Source organism: Dermochelys coriacea, chromosome 2 (assembly GCF_009764565.3).
Source record: "Dermochelys coriacea isolate rDerCor1 chromosome 2, rDerCor1.pri.v4, whole genome shotgun sequence".
Lineage (NCBI taxonomy): Eukaryota > Metazoa > Chordata > Testudines > Dermochelyidae > Dermochelys > Dermochelys coriacea.
In genome coordinates, this window is record NC_050069.1 from 215696164 (window position 1) to 215721188 (window position 25025).

At 38.8% G+C, this 25025-nt stretch overlaps 1 protein-coding gene across 2 annotated transcripts in view; it reads left to right on the forward strand.

Moving 5' to 3' along the window:
- The window catches only part of AGMO (alkylglycerol monooxygenase), a 285522-nt gene that overhangs the window by 132271 nt on the left and 128226 nt on the right, over positions 1 to 25025 (forward strand). The window contains exons 6-12 of one of the 2 annotated variants that reach the window (XM_038390693.2): positions 2702 to 2768; positions 5138 to 5203; positions 5434 to 5513; positions 7914 to 8048; positions 8530 to 8646; positions 17885 to 17967; positions 18960 to 19071. In XM_038390693.2, coding sequence (XP_038246621.1) covers positions 2702 to 2768; positions 5138 to 5203; positions 5434 to 5513; positions 7914 to 8048; positions 8530 to 8646; positions 17885 to 17967; positions 18960 to 19071 — 660 coding nt within the window. The remainder of the gene's footprint in view (positions 1 to 2701; positions 2769 to 5137; positions 5204 to 5433; positions 5514 to 7913; positions 8049 to 8529; positions 8647 to 17884; positions 17968 to 18959; positions 19072 to 25025) is intronic. The other variant, XM_043509230.1, reaches the window with a different exon arrangement.

Sequence of the window (25025 nt, forward strand, 5' to 3'; positions counted from 1 at the left end):
GATGTGTTCATGTTTAAGATTGTTGCGCGTTTATTCTTGTACAGTTAAATCCTTTTATCCTCACTGAAGTGAAACTCCCCTTGACCTCATTTGGTGAAGGGGAAGACAGATCCTCAGACTGTAAATTGTCAAAGCTCCATAACTAAATAGTGTACTCCATCCAAGAATCTGTCCCTGGGAGTTTTGCCTGAGTAAGGATGGCAAGATTTGACTCTTAGAATCCGATTCAGCAAAAATGTCTGGCTTCTTTGTCATGCACGACTGCAGGAACCTTGAAAAATGAGCTTTGCAGATATGTGTTTTTCCTCTGGAAAATAATCCGAGAGTGTACACAAGGATAATATTTATAAAGTAATTGTAATTGTATTATTTAGTAAGAATTCACAAAAGAGGTAAATGAAGCAAATGAAGTTTCTAAAATTAGTATAGGTTTACTTCTAGATATTAGGTGAAAATGTATTTTTTGTTGTATCTTTGCAGAAACTTGGGTTTATGTTTTGCTGCTCTCAACATGTCAGGCATTTGTTAGGTCGGGGTCTGCAAATCTTCAAGAGCTTTTTAGGTTGAAAATAGAATACTTGTGATTGCAATCGTAGAGAATATTTTCATCAGTGTGTCACTACTGTTTCTCTGCAGTAGAGGTGAGTGTGGTTGAGCATTAATCATTAACAATGCAAACTTGCAAATGTCATTGCTCAAGAAAGACTGTTCTACAGCTTGGGGTTATTATCATGAAAGATTGCATTTTCCAAAGAAAATACTCTCATTAACATTAGTCATATGTATTTATTTAAAATGTTACTCATATTCCTGAGATTCCCTAAGAGGCAGAAGACATGGAGTATTACTTCAGCACACTTAGGTACAGTACAACCTTTCAGAGGATAAATTTTATTAACAATTTTTGTGTACCGATTTAATCAATTGGACATTAAAAAATGTTAAGGTATCCACTTTGCCAATGACTTGTTACAACCTACCTGTAGACTGAGAGTTGAAACCACTAACCCATTTGCATTGTGCTCCCCACTATGGTACTCTAAGTTTGGCTTAAAATATATATATATATATAAATATATATATATATATATATATAAATATTTAGTTAAAATCATATTGAAACTAAGTGTGTCATAGTTAGGTGTGGTCTAGTAGATAAATCACTTATCTTTCAGGTGTTGGATTGAAGCTCAAGCCAATTCTTTGATTCAGATTATATTAATTTAGTAGTCAGTTCTCACATAGTTTGAAACAGTGGGATTTGCTGCTTGAGAGAGAATGGAAACAGAGCTAGCCTGAATGATGAATTGTTTCTCACCCTTAGGTGGTCTTTTCAGGCTTGAAATTATTTGGAGACAGCATTTGGAAATTCACATGTGCCTGCTTATGTTGTCCTTGGCTTGTGAATATAAAATATAAAATACGCTTTAGTATTCCAGCCTTCATATGCAGAACTTTCCCCTCACACCTGTGGGAGAGGGGAGGCTGTGACAGATAAAAACCAGTAAAGTTAGAGCATTCTGCAGCTGAACCAATGTGCCAGTTTCCATACTGCTTTAATTTTGGCTGTACACCACACCCAATCTAGTCACTGGCCATCAGCAGTTTTTGTTGGTGTTTATTTTTACACCGTATATTCAGCCAGGGAGAGACCAATAAGTATAAAATGATTCTCTTCTTCCCATGTGTACTTCCTCCTGATGGAGGATGAAATCTGTCCACAAAAGCTTCAGTTGATGCATTTTGAGCAGAATTTTATCTTCACTTACACAGGTGCAGTGGCTATAAGCAGAATAGGGGTGCCTTCAAGTTTAAGGGTCTGATCCTGTAACCTTACATGCAAACCTTACCCAGCTAGACCCATTGAAGTGAGGGTATCTACTCTCATGGGCAATGACTGCCTGCCTCCCTATCTTATCTGGAATCTATCAATTCCATCATTATGAAGATATTACAGAGCACCGATCATTGTAGTGTTTAAGCATGAAATACAGTAATTAGGTTCACACAGAAAACATCCGTAGAGGACGACATGACAGATTCTGCTCTTCACATTTCCTAGGTTCTAGGAAGCTTTACTTGATAGATTTGTTGTTTTTTTTTCTTTGCTAATGGATCACAATGTCAAGTGATAGGTCATGGAAAACAGGTATTATTTTGGAATGTGCTCTGAAGACTAATACATTCTCCTCAGAAGATGAGTAGTTTTACTTATGGGAGTGAGCGTTTCTGGAACAGACTCTAATGGAGGTGATTTTGCAGCCTAGCCTAGAATTACATTTAGTCTCTGAGGGGCTCAGGTGACAAAGGCTACATGAACAGGTAGCAATTGTATGAATAGAGCCCTATGGAATCATGAGCAATGTAATAAAATTTAGATATGCCAGCAATTTATTTTATATATTAAACAATTAAGCATAGAAAACAATCCCAATTGTAGTTCGCATTATGGTGATTTTACTATACACAAGTGTCATAAAAATTCCTATTACGTAGTAGTTGACAATAGAATATAACAGTTTTAGTAAGTTATGTTAACTTGCATAGTGTTCCTTTGTGTAAAAACCTTTCCAGATGCAGTTCTCTTGTAAGGGAAAATTGGCTTCCTTATGTGTCTCCCCTCCTCCAACTTTTCCTCCTCTTTTTGCTTGATTTTGATTGAGTCCATGCCAATTTATTTACAAGATAATTTTGTTTAAAGGTAGTTAACAACCTTGGACCTCTGGAGCTGATTCTTAATACTCCCAGTCACCACAGAGTTCACCATGGTAAGCAATACCATGTCATCTGATTTTCCCTTGTTTGTTTTCTTACTGTCATTATTTATATTCTATTTAAAAGGTACAGAAAGGAGGAAATGTGACTGGTGTTTAAAAAAACATTATAGGAGGATCAGTAATGATCACTCTAAGTTTTCATAAGGATTTTCGTTATAACCTTTTGTTATCAGTGAGTTATAACTTCAAAACATTTCCATCTCAGACTGACATTTTTCAGATTTGATCTCTGTCCAAATGTGAATTACTGTGGACAGTTTGTGCAAAACAATTCAGCGTTTGTAAATATGAGAAGTGTGATGGGAATAGCAAATCCTTCTGTCTCCATTAAAAATAAATAAATATGGTAACCCATTTTCAACTGTTCTTGCACCTTAAAGTCAAACACTCAATATCAGTATAGAATTGGCCTTGTTTTAGAAGAACTGTATTTGGCTGTTCCAGTTTTCATTTCACTGCATTATTAAAAAGCCCATTTTGCGCATATGCAATACAACTGATATTACTCTTTTCATAATTTTCATCAATATTCAGAGTAAGAGTAGGCTGTAGTATACACATAAGATTGGTTAATTTAATGGCATAGTGAAGAGTGTAGGGAAATTCCTTGACTTTAACAAAGCTTTTGACACGGTCTCCCACAGTATTTTTGACAGCAAGTTAAAGAAGTGTGGGCTGGATGAATGGACTATAAGGTGGATAGAAAGTTGGCTAGATCGTCAGGCTCAACGGGTAGTGATCAATGGCTCCATGTCTAGTTGGCAGCTGGTATCAGGCGGACTGCCCCAAGGGTCGGTCCTGTGGCCAGTTTTGTTCAATATCTTCATTAATGATCTGGAGGATGGTATGGACTGCACCCTCAGCAAGTTTGCAGATGACACTAAACTGGGAGGAGAGATAGGATACAGAGGGACCTAGACAAATTAGAGGATTTGGCCAAAAGAAATCTGATGAGGTTCAACAAGGACAAGTGCAGAGTCCTGCACTTAGGATGGAAGAATACAATGCTTCGCTACAGACTAGGCTAGGCAGCAGTTCTGCAGAAAAGGACCTAGGGGTTACAGTGGACGAGAAGCTGGATATGAGTCAACAGTGTGCCCTTGTTACTAAGAAGGCTAACGGCATTTTGGGATGTATAAGTAGGGGCATTGCCAGCAGATCGAGGGGCATGATCATTCCCCTCTATTTGACATTGGTGGGCCTCATCTGGAGTACTGTGTCCAGTTTTGGGCCCCACATTACAAGAAGGATGTGAAAAAATTGGAAAGCGTCCAGCAGAGGGCAACAAAGATGTTTAGGGGACTGGAACACGTGACTTATGAGGAGAGGCTGAGGGAACTGGGATTGTTCAGTCTGCGGAAAAGAAGAATGAGGCGGGATTTGATAGCTGCTTTCAACTACCTGAAAGGGGGTTCCAAAGAGGATGGATCTAGACTGTTCTCAGTGGTAGAAGATGAAAGAATGAGGAGTAATGATCTCAAGTTGCAGTGGGGGAGGTTTAGGTTAGATATTAGGAAAACCTTTTTCACTAGGAGGGTGGTGAAGCACTGGAACGTGTTACCTAGGGAGGTGGTGGAATCTCCTTCCTTTGAGGTTTTTAAGGTCTGGCATGACAAAGCCCTGGCTGGGATGATTTAGTTGGGGATTGGTCCTGCTTTGAGCAGGGGGTTGGACTAGATGAGCTCCTGAGGTCCCTTCCAACCCTGATATTCTATGATTCTATGAAATATGCACTGAATAAGGCGGGGCTCCAGAGGTGTCCCTGGCTCCTCCACTGGGTAACTTAGAAAGATCATTCCAAAGGTAAAGAGCAGAGATAATAAGTAGAACAATAACAGGGAGATGGTGAAACTTAATTTACTAATCTGAACCATGCTCAAATATAACTAAATATACAGGGGATGTTGTGGCTATTTATTATTGCTATGTGTTAAGTGTTTATGGCACTGTATAGACATTTAAAAGGGTGGGGTTCTGTAAGTGTCCAATCCTGCAAATTTGCATGAGCATTGGCAGTCCCATTATGCCAGATTCTGTTTTCATTTTCGCTGCTATAAATCCAGAATGAGCCTGTCCGCCCTGAGTCTAGTCATGTTCACATGAGGTTTAACAATTTAAAATTCCATTGACTTCAGGTAAGTTGGAACAATGATGAATATGTTTTTACCCTGAGCTATATTTTAGTTATCAGATGTGAGGCGTAAGAAAAGTTATAGCTGGTTAACAGTGGAAGGTTAGCCACCTCCTATCTCTGTTAGTAGGTAAGAAAATCAGACTTACAATAAAAACTCCTACTTCAACTGAAGTTTGTAGAATTCATAGATTTTTCATAAGTGCACTCATTTTTTTTATTGTTATAGGCAGAAATCCTTACTGCATTGACAAAAATTATGGTGGTACCCTCATTATTTGGGATAGAATTTTTGGTAAGTGGAATAAATTGCTGTTGCTAATGTTAATTAATGTTGTAAACAGGAAGTTTTATCCTCTTTCGCTTGATTATTTTTTCTCCTTCCAGGAACATTTGTGGGGGAAAATAATAAAGTTATATATGGCCTAACACACCCAATAAATACATTTGAACCTTTCAATGTTAATTAATGTTGTAAAAAGGAAGTTTTATGCTCTTTCACTTGATTATTTTTTCTCCTTCCAGGAACATTTGTGGCAGAAAATGATAAAGTTATATATGGCCTAACACACCCAATAAGTACATTTGAACCTTTCAAGGTCCAGGTAACGTATTTTTTCTTACTGAACTTATATATTTTAACATGAACTTATATTCAAAAGAAAGGTACATTTCTGAGAGACTGGAGGCAAACTATACTGTACTATAGATTGTTCTGTAATTATTTGAAGTGTTTACTGTAACTCTGGCAAATGTCAGTGGTTTAAACCATTTAATATAAACTACATATAAAATATTTCTGAAAATCTCAATTATTATCTTATCATTTCTTGCTGTAGTATATTTTAGTGTTCTCATAAAGATGAAGGGTTCAGCTGTACACACTGGTGGTGAAAATGCAATGGGTGAAAATTATTCATGTTGTGATGCCACTGAAGTCAGTGGATTTACAAAAGGGATGAATTATGTTCATGTAATGATTAGTCTTTTGCCCTGCTAAGTTAGGACAACATTTTTTATGAGCAGATGGTAGAGATACAAACTGTATTTTATTTGTTACATATATATCTGCTCCAAATATTGCTCTTTTAAAAGCAATTCCCCAGTCTAATGTCTTATGTAATTTGTTTTTGACACATCTATTCATTACCTTTGATATTCAGGATATCTCAGAATGATTTATTAAACAACGAATTAATGTTACTATTGGCAGTAAATGCAGAAGCAAATGTGCTCAATAAAAGCTGAGATACAGTTTGAACATTAAGAAAAGGAGTACTTGTGGCACCTTAGAGACTAACAAATTTATTTGAGCATAAGCTTTCATGAGCTATAGCTCACTTCATCGGATGCATTCGGTGGAAAATACAGTGGGGAGATTTATATACACACACAGAGAGAACATGAAACAATGGGTTTTATCATACACACTGTAAGGAGAGTGATCACTTAAGATGAGCTATTACCAGCAGGAGTGGGGGAGGAGGAAAATCTTTTATGGTGATGATCAAGGTGGGCCATTTCCAGCAGTTAACAAGAACGTCTGAGGAACAGTGGGGGGTGGGGTGGAGGGGAGAAATAATATGGGGAAATAGTTTTACTTTGTGTAATGACCCTTCCACTCCCAGTCTCTATTCAAGCCTAAGTTAATTGTATCCAGTTTTCAAATTAATTCCAATTCAGCAGTCTCTCGTTGGAGTCTGTTTTTGAAGGTTTTTTTTTTGAAGGATAGCCACTCTCAGGTATGTAATTGAGTGACCGGAGAGACTGAAGTGTTCTCCAACTGGTTTTTGAAAGTTATAATTCTTGACTTCTGATTTGTGTCCATTTATTCTTTTACGTAGAGACTGTCCAGTTTGACCAACGTACATGGCAGAGGGGCATTGCTGGCACATATCACATTGGTAGATGCGCAAGTGAACGAACCTCTAATAGTGTGGCTGAAGAGTACCCAGAAGTCACCTACTACAGGACAGGTCCCACAAAGAAAATAACAGAACGCCACTAGCCATCACCTTCAGCCCCCAACTAAAACCTCTCCAACGCATCATCAAGGATCTACAACCTATCCTGAAGGACGACCCATCACTCTCAAAGATCTTGGGAAACAGGCCAGTCCTTGCTTACAGACAGCCCCCCAACCTGAAGCAAATACTCACCAGCAACCACACACCAAAAACACTAACCCAGGAACCTATCCTTGCAACAAAGCCAATTGCCAACTGTGTCCACATATCTATTCAGGGGACACCATCATAGGGACTAATCACATCAGCTACACTATCAGAGGCTTGTTCACCTGCGCATCTACCAATGTGATATGTGCCAGCAATGCCCTTCTGCCATGTACATTGGTCAAACTGGACAGTCTCTACGTAAAAGAATAAATGGACACAAATCAGAAGTCAAGAATTATAACTTTCAAAAACCAGTTGGAGAACACTTCAGTCTCTCCGGTCACTCGATTACAGACCTGAGAGTGGCTATCCTTCAACAAAAAAACTTCAAAAACAGACTCCAACGAGGGATGACAATTATCCTTGCCTCTTTTCACAAAACCCCAAAAATTGTTTACCTTCTACTTGTTTCAAATCTCATTTAAAAGATAATGGGGATGCACAGTATGAGAATCAGAACAGAATTTGGTCCAGTGTCTCTAAAGCAGCAGTTCCCCTTATAACTGTATGGCAGTCTGATCCCTGAGCCTGGGTCCTGCTGTGGTATTTGAACCCTCGTCCTGGCCCAGAAAAGTGTCTTCTACCAATAAATTATTCTGATCCCTGATGTGAAACATGGGGGTTTGTGAGTAGCATTTACACCTAGAAACAGTTACACCTAGAAGATTACATTCAGAACTGTTAGTGAACCATTTCTGCATGTTCACTGGAATTTTGAACTCTCAGAACCTCTGAATATCTGTCCCTTGGTAAAGCAGCGTAAAGTCTATGTTTTGATAAATTGCTATTTTTACTAATAAATATGGACAATTACTTATGTCTTTGCAGTTATGTCACTTGGTTTATATGTGGAGCACATTTTGGGCCACACCTGGATTCAGTAATAAGCTCTCTGTAATATTCAAAGGCCCAGGTTGGGGACCAGGAAAACCTAGACTCGGCCTTCCTGAGGAAATCCCAGTGGTAAATTGAATATATAGAAGTCTTTCAGTTGCATATAATTTACTTGCCTTATTAGTGCTATTGGATCAAGTTTAATAACTCTACTTGTATCATCTTAAATTAGCAGTATTAAAGAAGAGGGAAATGAAACAGAGACTTAAGGAAATGGAAGTTTTAGCAGTGTTTTCCATTTATATTTGAATAAAAAAGTAGACATATATAGACTTTTACACTTCAAAGGTCTTTTCATCATTGGAGAGAAATTTTCAAACGTTTTGCATAAAGTAGCACTTAAAAACCCTTTATTTTACTCTATTTTTCACAATAGATTATGCATATATTTTGATAACATCACTCTTCTACCTTTCTCTCCCATATTCCTAAGTGACTAGTCATGTGCTGTTAAATATGTCCCTTAATCACTTGGTATTTGCAATTAACATAAGTACTAAAGGATAACATGAAATATAATGAAGACTATTATCTGTTTTGATACATGTAGATCACTGGAAAAGAGGTTCCATTCAATCCCAAATTGCCAATATATCTTTCTGTCTATGCAGTAGTACATTTTACCTTGATGCTGGGCTTTTATGTGGACCTGTTTGAGACCCAGGCCGTAAGTAATTCACACTTTTAGTGAAATACAGTGTTTGATGTTAGCAAAAAAATGTCTGGTGTGAGATGTTTTTAATGTTAAAATTGAAGTAATAAAACAGACTCTGTAAGGGCCTGATTCTATTCTCACTTATGTTGCTACAGTCAGGGGTAACTCCACTGAAGTTAATAGAATTGTACTAGTTGAAAACCAGTGCAATAGAAATTGGAATCATGCCTCAGAAATGTGTCTATAATGATGAAACTAAAATATACTCTATAATATGAAAGATATTTTTCCCCTTCACAAACAAATTTGGGATTAAGGTTTTCCCCCAATATCAAGAAGCCTCTTTTTTCCCCCTTTAATTCAGATATTTATCAGCCTGCTCTGCAGATTTTAACATTGTTACATAGCTATATAAATGCATAAAGTTTAGGATAATTCACGTAAAAAGGTAGAATGAAGCCCACTTATTGGAATTACAGATAATAGAATTAATGTCAACATTTTTTAAATGAATTTGGGTACTTGAGTTTCTGGTTGCCCAATGGTAGAAATTTAGAGGCCTGATTTTTTTTAGAGGATAAGTGCTAGGCACTTTCTAAAAATCAGTCCTCTATGAAATGTCTGAAGTTGGGCACCTAAAAATGTAGGCTTCCAAAATCAGTAGTCACTTTCAAAAAAATCAAAAAATCTTGGCCAAAATATTTGTGTCTGTTCTCAAATGCTCCTTCTCCAGTACATGACATGTAGGGTAGGAAGATGGTCTGAAACTGCAACAAGAAGTTGGGGTCTGCATGGTGGCAAGCTATATGATATGATCCCAGGGCACCATATAGCCTCCCAAAGCCATTCTGTTCCAAAAAGGTAAAGTCTGAATAGCACACAAAATAGAGATTGTGTCATTCTGGTGGGAGAAGAGTTAAAGAACTATTTCCCTGCATAATTTAAGTGAAAAAAATTAACTCTGCTTTAACTAGTCTCAACTTATTCTGCATACCCTGTGACCTCGCCAGAAGATCACATATGTCACAATGGTTTGGGGATCCAAAGGTAATATGGTTCATGGCTGTGGTGCCATTTCTGAGGGAATGGGCTAGAGCTACAGTACATATGAGAGAGAGATCAGTTTCTAGTGTTATGTATTGTGCATCTCCAGGCTATGAATGATTTTCAGGCCATGTCCCCTGCCACCAGTAAATCTGATTGACCTAGGTGTGCATGCAGTGGGTCTTTGCAGCAGCAAGAGCTATAGTGTATTGCACATGAATTTCTCCCTGGTTTTGTTTTTTTCCCCCCTCAGGAGGGGGAATATGTGGCCCCAACTATTTCTTGTACTATCATTTACAACTGCAGCTGTTTAAGAACTGCTGTCAAAGGATTAAAGAAAGTTTAAATAGAACCACATACCCTTTAACATTATTCTTTCAAGTTCCACAAATGAATCATCCTGAAGGTTCATTGTTATAAATTTAAAGTTGCAAAATGAGCAGAAAATGACTTGCATAAAACATAAGGTAATGGGGTAATAGTGATAGGAGAGAAAAGAGAAAACAGGAAGAGAAGTGCCCACATTTCAGAAAATAAATGCCAAAGAAGGTGAAGAAAGCAGTGCCTGACAGAAGACCAAGTTCCTGGATCTTTTTAAAAATACGGAGGGGAAACTGTCACAAGAAGAGAACACATATATGAATAATGTAACTTGGCAAATTTTTCATTTAGTATCAGTTTTCCTGTACATTGAGTTATGAAATGGTTATAGACACAACTGGAACTTTCTGCTTGGCTACGAATTATGTCATAACCATGGCATAGCTCCATAAATGGAAAGAGCTAACTGTTTTCCTAATTTTGGGGGAATAAGTTCCATTTCATAATAGCAATAAGACACTCGAGCAGCACACAGTTATTACATTCCTCTTGAGATTAGAGTCACTCAGTCTTTGGTTTCATGTCCTTTAAAAGTGTTAAGTTTTTCCATACACAGAGAGCGGCCATATACCTTCAGTAGGAATGACCTTTAATTTAATTTAAGAAAACAGCAAAACAAGAAAGAAGAAATTATCAATCTTCTGCCAGAAAGAGCACATTGTCTTTCTTTCCTCCATAGCACTCTGCACAACATTCTGAGAATAAAAGTTACTGCTGAGCTCTGCATGCCAAGGTCTGAGCGAAAGTTCACTGAAGTTAATGGGCTTTGGATCAGTCCCAGAGAAAATGCTAGAAATGTAAAACTGCAGTATGTTAAAAACAAAAAAGTCATCGCAGTTTCATAACTATAATCTACTACAAAAATCATTCAAAGTATATCTTAATCAACACTTTCTGGAGTGTTTTATTGCTGATTGATACTATAGCACATGTTAATATGCGTACTTTTGTTAGATTGTTAGTACATGAGCAGTTTTGATGAGACCAAGAGAAAAGATAAGATAAGAACACGTCCCTCAAAGGCTGAGAACACAATCGTAATCTAATCCAACAGGACATCATTGCGTGGTGTACGTCATACTGTATTTTTAAGCACTCACAGAAGTTTTAAGGGTTTTCAGTTAAAAGCCTCTAAATGGAGCAACTTAACAAAGCTACCTCCTTAATACTGAAACTGAATTCTGCATAGTGCTGCTAGATGAGGAAACATAAAATGAGGTACAGATAGTCAACATTTGGTAAATTCTAAAGAGTGCCAGCCCCTTTCATAGAGGCTGAAGCTCTGCAACATGCCAGGATGAGAAATACTTTTGTGAGACACTTCACAAAAATAAAATAATCTAAAACCGTTTGAAATGTAAAAGTAAATTTGGAAACTGACTCTTATCTAAATACACATTCATTCTGAACAGTGTATTTATTTGGTTTGAGTAAATTATTTCTTCTTTACTAAAAAATATTCTGTGGTAGTCTGTTGATTAGGAAGCAGTGTAAATTTCTTCCCCAAATTCCAAAACTCCTTTTCTTAAACTTTGTGACATTTTGAAAGCTTGCAATGAAATCAAAATCCAACAGAAATATTTTTTTCTGTTTGATTGCAGCCAATAACCACATTGCAAAAGTTGTGGCTGACTTGTAATTGGGGATCCTGCTGTGGTCCCACAGGCTTCTCTGTTTATACAAATACTGTAGTATATAAATACTCATTTATTTTATCTAGCCATGCATACATATAATTTTTGGAGTGGAAAGAGGATGCTTGCAGTAATGCTAAGATATAAAAGGCACATTCCTTTCTCACTGCAACTTGCAATGCACACATTTAATATATAATGCTTGGTTTAGTGAAATAATCTACTGACTTTTTTGTTGATCTTGGTCGATTAACACTTAGGAAACTGATGCTCAGCTGCCAGGGTCCACTTCATGGGGAGATACCATGAAACTAGTTTGAAATGTAAATTGAGGAACCATGCTAGGGAGTAACTGCAGAGTTAGAACTGTGAAAAGAAAGTTATAGTCGTTAAATAATAAACACATTTACACTATGGGCTGATGTTCTCAATGTTTCTTGTTACCACAATATATTAAAATAAATCTGTTATTGTATTACAAGATATTTGGATGCAGATTACTTTGGTTTATTGTAAGTTTAAAAGACAGCCCACGGTATCACTACAAATGTGGGAATGCATTTTTGCTATGCGAAATGGCTTGAATGTGGCACTTTCCCCCCATCTACTGTGACATACTGCACATAACGCACCTGTACCTGCCAGCAAAGTCACATGGTTCACCCTTCACCATTTCAGAAAGTAGAGCACTTTGAGAGTGAGAGACAAGTGATGCAGTATATATTCTTCCTTTCAGCATGTCTACATAGCATAAGAGCGTCAAAATAGGTTTGACTTGCAAATAATGGTGATCTACAGGCTCTCCTTCTGTCAAAGGACCTGCCTCAGGTTTGACAAAGGATACAGATGCCATTACAAATTATACTTCCCAATTGACAGAGTTGCTGAGAAGAAAGAAAAAATGGTACAAGAAGCAGAAACTGTGAAGTAGACAGTTTGTACCTGTTTTTCCCTGCTTTCTTATTGTATATGAGCAAGGGCTTTATATATGTGAACTGCATATCATTGTAATCCAGCTGCTAAAAGCTTGGGTACCTTTGAGTCTATTGTTCATGATATATAAAGACTGCCTCTGTTCGTTTTCTTGCTTTTATGTTTTTACTTTAGAAATATATTTATACTCACTTCTCTTTGCCGGAACTTAATAGTCACACAGGTTTAAAGCTAAACTGCATTTAATTCTCCCTTTGCAAACTGAGATTAGGGACAACAGAAGGACAATTCTTGGACGACTGAGTCCCAATCCTGAGAAGATTTACACACACACTGTAGGAAACTATTCGCATGAGTGAGATTATGCATGTATATAAATCTTCACAGGATGCCATCTGTATTTTCTCCTTTCCCCTGTGGTGGGGAGCAAAATCTGCAGTTTAGTTTACAAGCGGGGTTGACACCATTATTTAGATCCTCTCTATCTCATGTCAGGTCCATCAAACAGAGGCAAGTGGGGACTAGAGCTAGTCAGAATTTTTTAAGCGAAAAGTGGTTTCATGGAAACTGTTAACATCTTTAAAATTTTCATTTTTTTCCAAAATATTTTCCCTTTGTCTATTGAAAACTATGTTTTGGTAAACAAACAATGTTGATAATAATTTTGATAAAGAAGTCATGAAAAATTTTGAAAAAATGAAAAAAATGCCTCCATTTTGAGCCCTGTGAATTGCAATTAAAAAAACAAAACAACTGGCTCTCATGTGGACACCCTCGTATGGTATTCCTGACATTTCAAGTCCATTGAAACTTATTTTTTTTCTCTTTTGGGGAAGCAAAAGTTTGAGACCATCTTTATACATCAGAAAGGAGAAGTAAACACATAAGTATATTAACTCTTGATTCCCAGTGTGCTAACAATGCTATTTTTCTTTGAGTGCTTGCTTATGTCCATTCCATGCTTGGTGTGTGTGCGCTTCATGCACAGTTCTCGGAGATTTTTCCTTTGGTGATATCTGTTAGGCTGGCTCTAGCACCCTCTGGAGTCACACACGTATGTGCTGGTATAAAGGGCACCGCCATCCCCACGCCCTCTCAGTTCATAGATTCATAGATACTAAGGTCAGAAGGGACCATTCTGATCATCTAGTCTGACCTCCTGCACAGCGCAGGCCACAGAATCTCACCCACCCACTCCTACGAAAAACCTCACCTATGACTGAGCTATTGAAGTCCTCAAATTATGGTTTAAAGACTTCAAGGAGCAGAGAAGCCTCCCTCAAGTGACCTGTGCCCCATGCTACAGAGGAAGGCGAAAAACCTCCAGGGCCTCTCCAATCTGCCCTGGAGGAAAATTCCTTCCCAACCCCAAATATGGCAGTCAGCTAAACCCTGAGCATACGGACAAGATTCACCAGCCAGATACTACAGAAAATTCTTTCCTGGGTAACTCAGATCCCATCCATCTAATATCCCATCTCAGGTTATTAGTCCTATTTACCCTGAATATTTAAAGATCAATTACTTACCAAAATCACATTATCCCATCATACCATCTCCTCCATAAACTTATCGAGTAGAATCTTAAAACCAGATAGATCTTTTGCCCCCATTGCTTCCCTTGGAAGGCTATTCCAAAACTTCACTCCTCTGATGGTTAGAAACCTTCGTCTAATTTCAAGTCTAAACTTACTGGTGGCCAGTTTGTACCCATTTGTTCTTGTGTCCACATTGGTGCTGAGCTGAAATAATTCCTCTCCCTCTCCTGTATTTATCCCTCTGATATATTTATAGAGAGCAATCATATCTCCCCTCAACCTTCTTTTAGTTAGGCTAAACAAGCCAAGATCCTTAAGTCTCCTTTCATAAGACAAGTTTTCCATTCCTCGGATCATCCTAGTAGCCCTTCTCTGTACCTGCTCCAGTTTGAATTCATCCTTTTTAAACATGGGAGACCAGAACTGCACACAATATTCTAGGTGAGGTCTCACCAGTGCCTTGTATAAAGGTACTAAAACCTCCTTATCCCTACTGGAAATGCCTCTCCCAATGCATCCCAAAACCGCATTAGCTTTTTCACAGCCATATCACATTGGCAGCTCATAGTCATCCTATGATCAACCAGTATTCCAAGGTCCTTCTCCTCTTCTGTTACTTCTAATTGATGCGTCCCCAACTTATAACTAAAATTCTTGTCCTTCTTACCGCCTGTGACAGTTGCTGGAACGCCTCTTGCTGTGGCAAGTCTTCTTTCCCAGTGGTTTGGACTTTCTCTGTTCATATTTGTATAGTTATTGTAGTTAGTGTATATAGTTCTTTGTTAGAGTTACTATATATTGTGGTGTTAGTTGCTGTCCCTGTTGTCAAGGGGCTTTTTGCCTCAGGGGCTGGGCATGCCCCTTTCCCCGGACTTCAACCACATGCCTTGTGTGGCAAGACGATGCCAGTTAGTGACCCCACACACTAGTTGTCTAAAGTGTCTGGAGGAGCCTCGCATTACAGAGAAGTGCCAGATCTGCAGGGACTTCAAACACTGCATGAGAAAGGATAGAGATATTCGGCTGAAGGCCATTCTTTTTTTTATGGAGACGGCCTGATTCTGAGCAATGTTGGACCTGATTTCCAAGGTCATGATCCACCAAATAATGACTGCTTGGGTCTGTGCCAAACTATTGGGTCACGTGGCAGTATGTACCTACGTGGTGCAGTATGCAAGGCTGCTACCTCAGACTCCTACAGATGTGGCTGGTGTCAGTCTATTCCTCAAGCAGACATCACCTATACTCAATACTTATGATCCTGCCTCCAGTCCTTGCTTTGCTGACCTGGTGGAGAGACCCAGAATCCATAATGGAGGGGGTACTGTTTGCTGCCTCTGTACCATCAAGAACTCTAGTCTTGGATGTGTCAGACCTGGGGTGGGGAGCCCATGTTAGCAATCTCAGGACCTGTGGTCCCAGCAAGAACTCTCCCTGTATATAAACATCAGGGAACTGAGGGTAGCATGCTTGGCTTGCCAGATGTTCCTTCCCCAGATCTCAGGCAAAGTGGTGCAGGTCTTGATGGACAACACTGCATCAATGTTTTACATCAACAAGCAGGAAGGGGCTCGATCTTCAGCCCTGTGCCAGGAGGCCCTCTGGCTGTGGAACTTTAGTGTGAAACATGCCATTCAGTTCGAGATGCCACATTTCCTGGGAGCCTGAAATGCACTGGTGGATTGCCTAAGCAAATCCTTTTCCAGTCGCCATGAGTGGTCCCTTCACCCAGAGATCATCAGTGTCATCTTCCAGAAGTGGGGGCCTCCCCAGGTGGACCTGTTCACCACCACACAGAACAGGAAATGCTACCAGTTCTGTTCATTGCACAGGCAAAGCATGGGTTCCCTCTCCGATGCCTTCCTGGTCTTATGGACAGACAACCTGCTGTACATCTTCCTACTGATACCCTTGGTTCACAAAATCAAATGGAACAAGGCGAGGGTTGTCCTGCTAGCACCAGCGTGGCCACACCAGCATTGGTTTGGTGCGTTTCTGGACTTCTCAGTGGCAGCTTCACTTGCGCTCCCGCTCCAACCAGACTTGAATTAATAAGACCATGACTGGTTGCTTCACCCAAACATTGCCTCCCTGCACTTGACTGCATGGTTGCTGCGTGGCTGACCCCTGAAGCGCAGGCCTGCTCTGATCAAGTTCAACAGGTCTTCCTAGATAGTAGAAAACCTTCCACTAGGGCTACCTACCTGGCCAAGTGGAAATGTTTCACTTGTTGGGCAGTTGAATGGAATCTGTCTCCATCCCAATCTTCTCTGCAGTCTATCTTCGACTATCTGCTTGCCCTAAAGCTTCCAGGTCTGGCTCTCTTGTCTGTTAAGGTTCACTTGTCAGCCATTTCAGCCTCCCACCTTCCAGTGAATGGCAGATCAGTGTTCTCTCATGTGATGATGATCAGGTTTCTCAAGGTGTTGGAAAGACTCTACCCTCAAAGTGATCTCGACATGGGACTTAAACCTGGTCCTGTCGAGGCTCACGACGCCTCCCTTCAAGCTGTTAGCATCATGCTCCCTACTACTTCTCTCTTGGAAGGTCACTTTTATTGTGACGATCACCTCAGCCAGAAGGGTCTCAAAGATGAAAGCCCTGACATCAGAACCCCCTTATACGGTGTTCTTCCAGGACAAGGTCCAGCTGCGCCCCCACCTGGCCTTCCTACCAAAGGTGGTGTCACAATTCCATAACAACCAGGACATTTTTCTGCCTGTCTTCTTTCCAGAACCTCACAAGAACACTGAAGAACATCAGCATCATATGTTGGATGTTAGGTGGGCCCAAGCCTTTTAGACTGAGAGAATTAAGCCAGCTCCACGCAACTCTTTGTAGCAGTAGTGGAAAGGATGAGAGGGCTACCTGTGTCATTCAAAAAAATCTTGTCCTGGATAACCGCCTTGTCCTGGATAACCGGCTTGTTACAAGCTGGTGAAGATTCTGCCTCTGGCCATCATGACCACTCATTCCACAAGAGTCCAGGCTTCGTTGGCAGCATTCCTCATGCAGGTACCAATCCAGGACATCCACCGAGCTGCAAACTGGTCGTTGGTTCATACCTTCGCTTTTCACTACGCCATCACCCAACAAGCCCATGATGATGCCAGCTTTCGGAAAACAGTGTTGCAGTCAGCACGTGCATGAGCTCCGAGCCCACCTCCAGGGGTACTGCTTGTGAGTCACCTAGCATGGAATTGACATGAGCAAGCACTTGAAGAAAAAAAGACAGTTACTAACCTTCATTTTTTTTAAGCAATATTTTTTTCAACTGCCTGTACCCTCTGGGGAAACATTGCAAAGCTGCAATGACATTATGAACAGGAAAAAGAGCAGGCTGGCTTTCATATTTATTTAGAAAAAATAGCTATTTGCTTTTGGGTACCAGTATGAAGGCTTCAAATAATTTCAGGGGAAAAACGGTAATGAAAATTTTAAAAAAATATTTTGAAGACTAATCCTATGAGAAGAATTATTTTAGGAAAAATCTGATTCTTGCAGCTTCCAAGAAGAAAAAATAAGTTTAGGGAGTGGGCTGGAGAATTTGGCATGGGTTTTTTTACATATAAAGTTCAAAGTATCAAACTACTTTAAAAGGAGACACTAATGTATAATTGAGAGTGAAAGGTCAGGCTGCTCCAGTGTCATGTTTAGAACCCAATATCCCTTCAGAGAGTTACCCTAAATGAGTAATTTGTCTCTTTCTTGTTTTTACAGACATTATCACAGGTAACTCTTCTCCTGAGGATTGGCTACATTATCCTGACATTGACCTCCATTGGATTCCTTATGGAGCAAAGGCAAGACATGAAACGTTTTCTTTCTTTTCTTGTTTCCTGGTTGTGAGGGGGAAAAAAAGGATCTATTGGCTACCACAATCACTTATAAAGTATGGCAACCATTTAAATATCAAAAGTCTATAATGTTAATCAAATGCGTGCACTTCCTACTTGCACATTGCAATATATGGACCAAATTGTCATGAACTTATAAATAGTATGCAGCACCATAAGTAATCCAGTTGGAGTCCATGAGAATTCTTTTGTACTGTTGGGCTACTCAACATGAGTAAGGACCTAAGAAATAATGGAAAACAACTGTAGAGAGAAATGGTATTCATCCTGCCTGAAAACTATGCAGAAGAAATTATTTATATTTAAATACATGGTTATGTCTTCATTTAACATTCCAGTGACAATCCTGCTCTGTTTGACATTCATTATTCAGTCAGAGGTAAATACTTTCGATCTTTACACACTAAATTATTTATTTCAGCATAGGGAAAGAATTTGGTAATGTACAGGAGAAGTTCAGAATTTATGCAGCTAAAAATGTGGATGGGTGTAAATAAAGGAAAATTAGAATTGTGTAAAGATAGGCTCAAATTATTCATTAGGAATTTTTCATAATTTTGCCATGCCCATTCTTACCCTCAACTCTTGTATAATAAATAATTGACTCCACCAATAGGGATTAATAGGTTACAGCTTTATTCAGAGTTTCCCAGGCAAAAACTACATTAAAATAGAATTAAGATTGAGAGTATATATATCAGTAATTTAAGATAGAACACATTACCCAGATGTCAAAATTATTCCCAAATCAAGTTTACTAATCCAGAAAATTCAGAGCTGAGGTTTTAAATAGTAAACTTTAAATCAGATTTATAGTGAAAACTCAATTGCAATTGCATATTACTACAGTGCCTTGTTCTGTATTCATGTTTGTCACTGAAGTACGCAACAGATTACATGCAAAGGAGAAAAAACTGAACATTAATTTTAATTCTTAGTTCTAGGCCCAAAGCAGCTAGTTTGGAAGCTGTCCGCTGCTCAGTCTTTCTCGTTCTGCACAAACTTAGTTACCTGAAAATATACATTGCTTCCTTGGCATTTACTTATGAGGTAAGATATTTGTTTTTAAGAGTGCTGCATGCAATTTGTAGACCCTAGGGATTCCATATTTTTTGTCCTTTTCAGAAAATGAATCATTTTGCCAATTTAAGATTATGGGTTGCCTTTAGAGGTATATATTTTGGATCCATATTTTTGACTTACAATTGATCAGAATTTGGGAATTTTTTTTCTTAGCTTTTTATAATATTTCTCACACATTTTGAGGCTTTACCATAGGAGAAATTGTTAACTGTGGTTGGTACCTAATGTATCAAATAAAAAAAAGTCAAAGACAACAATGTGTTATCCTGCTAAGCAAAAATAATATATTTCTGGCCATGAACTTTGAAAGAAATACCCTCACCTGCTGCCTAACCTCCAGATTTAATTTATTCCCAGATCTTAATTATTCTGCAGGATTTGACAACAGCCCAAAGGGGCATGCTCAGTTATCATGGTGTTGAGATTGACTTTGTGTTGCCTGATTTCACACTCTCATTATGACACACCTGTGTTTACTGTGTATGACTTTTGGTTTCTCTGCACTTGAGTTTCCCAAAATATTGGTGTATATTTTACATTAAAATGATATTTTCATACGACTCCAAACTGTACCACATTCTTAAGAAATCTGTGGTTAGTTTCCAGATGAGGATATGTTAGGGTTGTGCAAGTCTGCTTTTATGAATGGTTCACTGCATTATTGAGAGATTGGTTAACAAATAAAGTTTACTTTTGGGTTTGGCCGGATGATGATCTGAAGGGTCCAACGCAATCATTTGACTGTATGATAGCTTTATGAAGTGCCAAGGTAACACACATCAAGCTATTTAGTATAAGTGAGTTATTTAAGAAGAATGCATTAAACATAGTAACTTAGTGTTTTTAATGTAGTGGGGGTTTTAAGAATAACAGTTTCAAATATTTTTTGTCTTTCCCTCAGCAAGAGAAAGTTCCTCTAAAAACTAGGACACATATGTATCTTTTGGTTTAGAAACAGAAAGATCAAAGGCCAGATCCTGAAGTGGTCTAAATTGGCATAGCTCTGTCAACTTCAGTGGAGTTACACCTTAGTTAAAGATCTGACCCCCAAGATGTTGTTAATTGGGTGCTTCTGTAAATAGTACCAATTTTATTGCCTTTTCTCTGACAGCAGGCAATATCACCATGGAAAAATATATTATTCTAACGTTTTCCTCCCTAGGACAGGAAACAATTGTTAGACAAAATTTAAAGTTGGTTAGCAAAGTGTCACTATTTAGAAATTATTTTGAACTTTTTGGTAATTGTCATATTGGTGTCATAGCCTGGATTTTAAAATCAACAAGTGTCTTTTAATCAGTGTATGTCAGAGTTAAAGCCCATGTTTTATGGATTTCATGAAGGCTTTTGTTTTAATTATGAATGGCCTAGCATTTGGGAAAAAAATTAGTGTACATTGAATAAACTAGTGTAATAGATATTTTTTAAACATCAAATTAATTGTCCAGTGTTTATTTGCTTCCCAAGGTGTGATAGGGCATTCTTAGATGAGGATCTATAAATAAAGCTTTTTGGAAGTCAGGACTCTGGTCACTTACAGCACTCAGGGTTAGAATAGGAGGGAGTTAGGTAGTGAACTGGCTTTGGAAAATTAGAAGGGATCACTGGTACTTGTGGAGAAGGGGATGAGGTAGTTAGCTTATCAGCTGGATAACTGGGAGAAGAAGGCAAGTAGTTAAAAGACTGAGCCAGGCAGCAGGAGGGGGCTCCTGCTAGCTACTGCTGCTGTTGCTATATGTGTGTTATACCTGGAGCACAAAGGCAAAACAATAATAAAAATATTTGGTGAAGGTTGTCTGGTGGACTATGTATGATGTTTAGTCACTAGGGGGACATACAAGCCTGGGTTTCCAGGGATGGAAGGGGACCTACTTACAAATGTCAGGTCAGCTTGCTCCAGTCTTGTGCCTACCAGATGTCTCCACCTTCTAGTGCCCAAATAGTGACTTCAGACTCTCTCCCTGCAGCTCCCTCTGCTATAAACTTCCTAGCTTTATGCTAACCAGCTTGTTCCTGCTCAGCTGGGCTTCATGATCAATTAAGCCTGTCTCTCCGTCCAGGTGCAATTAGGTAACAAAATTGGCCTCTTAGGCACACATTAACCCATTCAGAATCTGAGTCGGGTACACACATTATCACACAAGAATTATCACCTGATTTGGTATACACATGCAACTCAATGGGAGCTATATGAATATAGCCTTGACTTATGTAAATATTTTACTTATCATTCTTGCAGGCAAGTAAGTGTGTGTGTGTGTGTGTGTGTGTGTGTGTGTGTGTGTAAAAATATAAGTAAGATAAGGTTCAGGGAAAACAACAAAATATTCATAATCTTTGTTTCCAGGACATTGTCCTGATTAGTTCTGGAGTAATCGTATAGTTTCCTACTTCACCGTGTAAAAATATGCAATAAATAACATGTAATTATTTTCTCTTAATATTAATTTTTTCAAAAATCTATTTTGTTTCTTATTCTTAATCTATTTCCTTCATTAAAGTATTGACTTCCTTCATCTCTGACTAGTTCTGTAACTCATTTTCCCTTCCTTTCTCTCTTCCCTCTTCTCTTTTTGGTTATTTCTTTCTGCTTTCTTCAGTTTTTTTCTCTGTTTTCCTCGTACTGGCCTTCCCATTTGATTGCTTCTCTGGCCCCTTTTCTTTTTGTCTCCCTTCTTATTTTGTACTGGCTGGCTAGTCATCATTGGTAGTATCTCATGATGTTTTCTTTGAAAATATCACAAGAGCAAGTGTCATCCAAGTAATTTGCTAGCGGACAGACCAGAATATGAAACAGCAGTTGTAGTTTCTTAAAGTTAATACAGGGCTTGTAAATTGCCAAACTGATAGCACTGGAAACCTCAAGTCCTCCATTTACTACAGAACAGATATACTATGGGTATGTTTATACTGCAATTAAACACTTGAGGCTGGCCTGTGTCAGCTGACTCAGGCTTCTGGGGCTTGGCTGCAGGTCTGTAAAATTGCAGAGTGGGTATTAGGCTCAGGCTGGAGCCTGGGATCTGGGGCCCTTCCTCATTGCAGGATCCCAGAGCTTGGGCTCCAGCCCAAGTCTGAGCATCTATACTACAGTTTTCTAGTCCCTCAGCCCAAGCATCACAAGCCCAAGTCAGCTGACATGGGCCAGCCACGGGTGTTTTATTTCAGTGTAGACATACCCCAAAGATATGGCACGGTTTCTCATCTTGCCCTTCAAGGGTGCCATGATCTAGAAGGTTTACCTTCGTGAGTAAGAAGATATTTTATTTTACCTTCACATTCAGTTTCTGGACTCCCTGCTGGGACTGTTAACAAAGGATGGTAATTTGTGATAGTGGGTTTTATGATGCAGACAATCACTCAAAAAGGACTGAGATCACGAAATCATGCAAAAAAGCTGTCAAACAGATTTCAGATGGCAGTAGTTTCTGATTGTTACTAATCTGGGTGAATTTGAAACCAGTGACCCAAAGGTGAAAAATTTAGACTTTTTCCAGAATTCCTCAGATCCTGAGGTTAGGGCTAAGGGAGATCAGTCAAAACTACTCATTTAACCTGGCTATACATGTACAATGATATATTGTGACACACCCAAACGTTAATCTGTCTAGTATGTGAAATGATTATCCTTACTTCTGCCACCTTTGTCCTTGCAATTTTTCATCTACTCATCCACACATCCCTTTTTCCCTCACTCTCTCGCACACAGACAACAGTCTTATTCACCACTTGAAACAGACATTAATTCAATCATTTTAATTTACTCTTTTTAATCTGAAGTACACATATACACACACTCTTTCTCATTCTCTCACTTTCCCACATTTAATGTACCCATTACAAAATGATTTTGTGTAGCAGGTATAGATTTTTGTGGTGGTAGTTTAAATTTCTCTTACTCCAAAGTCTATTAACTCACTTTGTAGATATATAAATGTCTTTTTGGATGCTGATTTAGGAAAATTAAGAAAACTAGTGTAAATTGCAATATGCATGATGACAATATTCTGTGCACTTAGAATGTAGTGGCTAATTCTGTCCCAGAGTTCATAAGTCTATGCTGCTCATTGAACCAGTTCTGTAGCAGATTCTGTTTGCCATACACTATCCTGAATCATTTGAAATGTGCATGGGTAAGTATAAACCTTATTCATATTTATTCTCTTGTAGTCAAATATGTATTACACAAAAACTGAGTTTCTGCCTGAAATGTGTCAGATTCGTGAGATTTTAGAGCTGTCAGGAGATGGATCACAACAAGGAACAAGTATCAATTCCTCAATGCCAGATTGTTCTCTTCTGCTTTATCATTACAACTTCATGTTTGTTGTCCTTTATATATATTCTTTATGTCTTAACACACATCCCCACACCAAGGCTCCCCTTATGCCCTTGTTAGAGACTGATTGTGTCTTGTAGGCATAGACCTTTGCTGGGGTGGTGCAGAACCATTCTGCCTCAGAGATAGACTAGTTGGTCACATATTGGCAGGCACTCTGCCTTCTGGTGTTCTCAAGTGTGCAGTAGGTGAATGCATCTTCTGGGTGATCAACCAGTTGTTCTGGCCAATGCATAGGGGAAGAAGAATCATAGGACTGGAAGGGGCCTTGAGAGGTCATCTAGTCTAGTCCCCCGCACTCATGACAGAACTAAGTATTATCTAGACCATCCTTGACAGGTGTTTGTCTAACCTTCTCTTAAAAATCTCCTATGATGGAGATTCCACATCCTCCCTAGGCTAGTTATTTCCAGTGCTTAACCACCCTGACAGTTAGGAGGTGGATTTCCTAATGTCCAACCTAAACCTCCTTTCCTGCAGTTTAAGCCCATTGCTTCTTGTCCTATCTTCAGAGGTTAAGAAAAACAATTTTTCTCCCTCTTCCTTGTAACAGCCTTTTACATACTTGAAAACTGTTATCATGTCCCCCTCAGTCTTCTCTTTTCCAGTCAAAACAAACCCATTTTTTTCTATCTTCCCTCATAGGTCATGTTTTCTAGACCTTTCATCATTTTTTGTTGCTCTTCTCTGGACTCTCTCCAGTTTGTCCACATCCTTCCTGAAATGTGATGCCCAGAACTGGACACAATACTCCAGTTGAGGCCTACTCAGGGCAAAGTAGAGTGGAATAATTACTTCTCGTGTCTTGCTTACAACACTCCTGCTAATACATCCCAGAATGATGTTCACTTTTTTTGCAACAGAAACATGCCCCCTCCTTTCAGTCACTCTCCACTGCCTTTGGAAAGCTGTGTGTATCTGGTGGAGCAGGAAGGAAGCATCCCTTTTTCTTCCCAGAGAATAAGAGCTACAGTTCTGGAAGGCCCTTATACGGACTGAGTAAGGGAGGTTACTTTATGAATGTCATTGGCCTACCTACATAAGACCTAAGCAGAATCTGACCCTAGTATATTCATATTCTGTACTACTTTGGGCTGAATGAAACACTATGGAGGCTATGGCTTTTTTCTCAAGGTGCTTTTAAATCAACATTGTTGACTTGAACCTCTGCGTTAATTCTAATGTAACTGAAAGGTTACATAAAGTATAGATGTGCTTTGATCTATGCAGTTAAATAAAACAAGAAGATTATCTGATTAAAACTGTTGAACAATTGAAGATAAGGTCTCGGAAACAAATGTCTTCTCCATATTAGGAGTAGGGCATTTTGGCTAGTAAAATTAGGTGCACTGAGTTCTAAGGTAGTGATTTTAAATAAACCATTATAAATGTAAATGAATTATGTTTGGTATTGGCACTGCTCCGAGGGTATTTCAAGGAGTAATTGCAGTAATATTTAAATGATTAGAAGATGTTGAAATTATAATGGATGCTAATTTAATTTGGGTTAGGGACCTTAAAGAACATATTGAAAAACTTTACATTTTTTTCTGTGCAAGTTTTTCTGTGAGGAAGATAAACT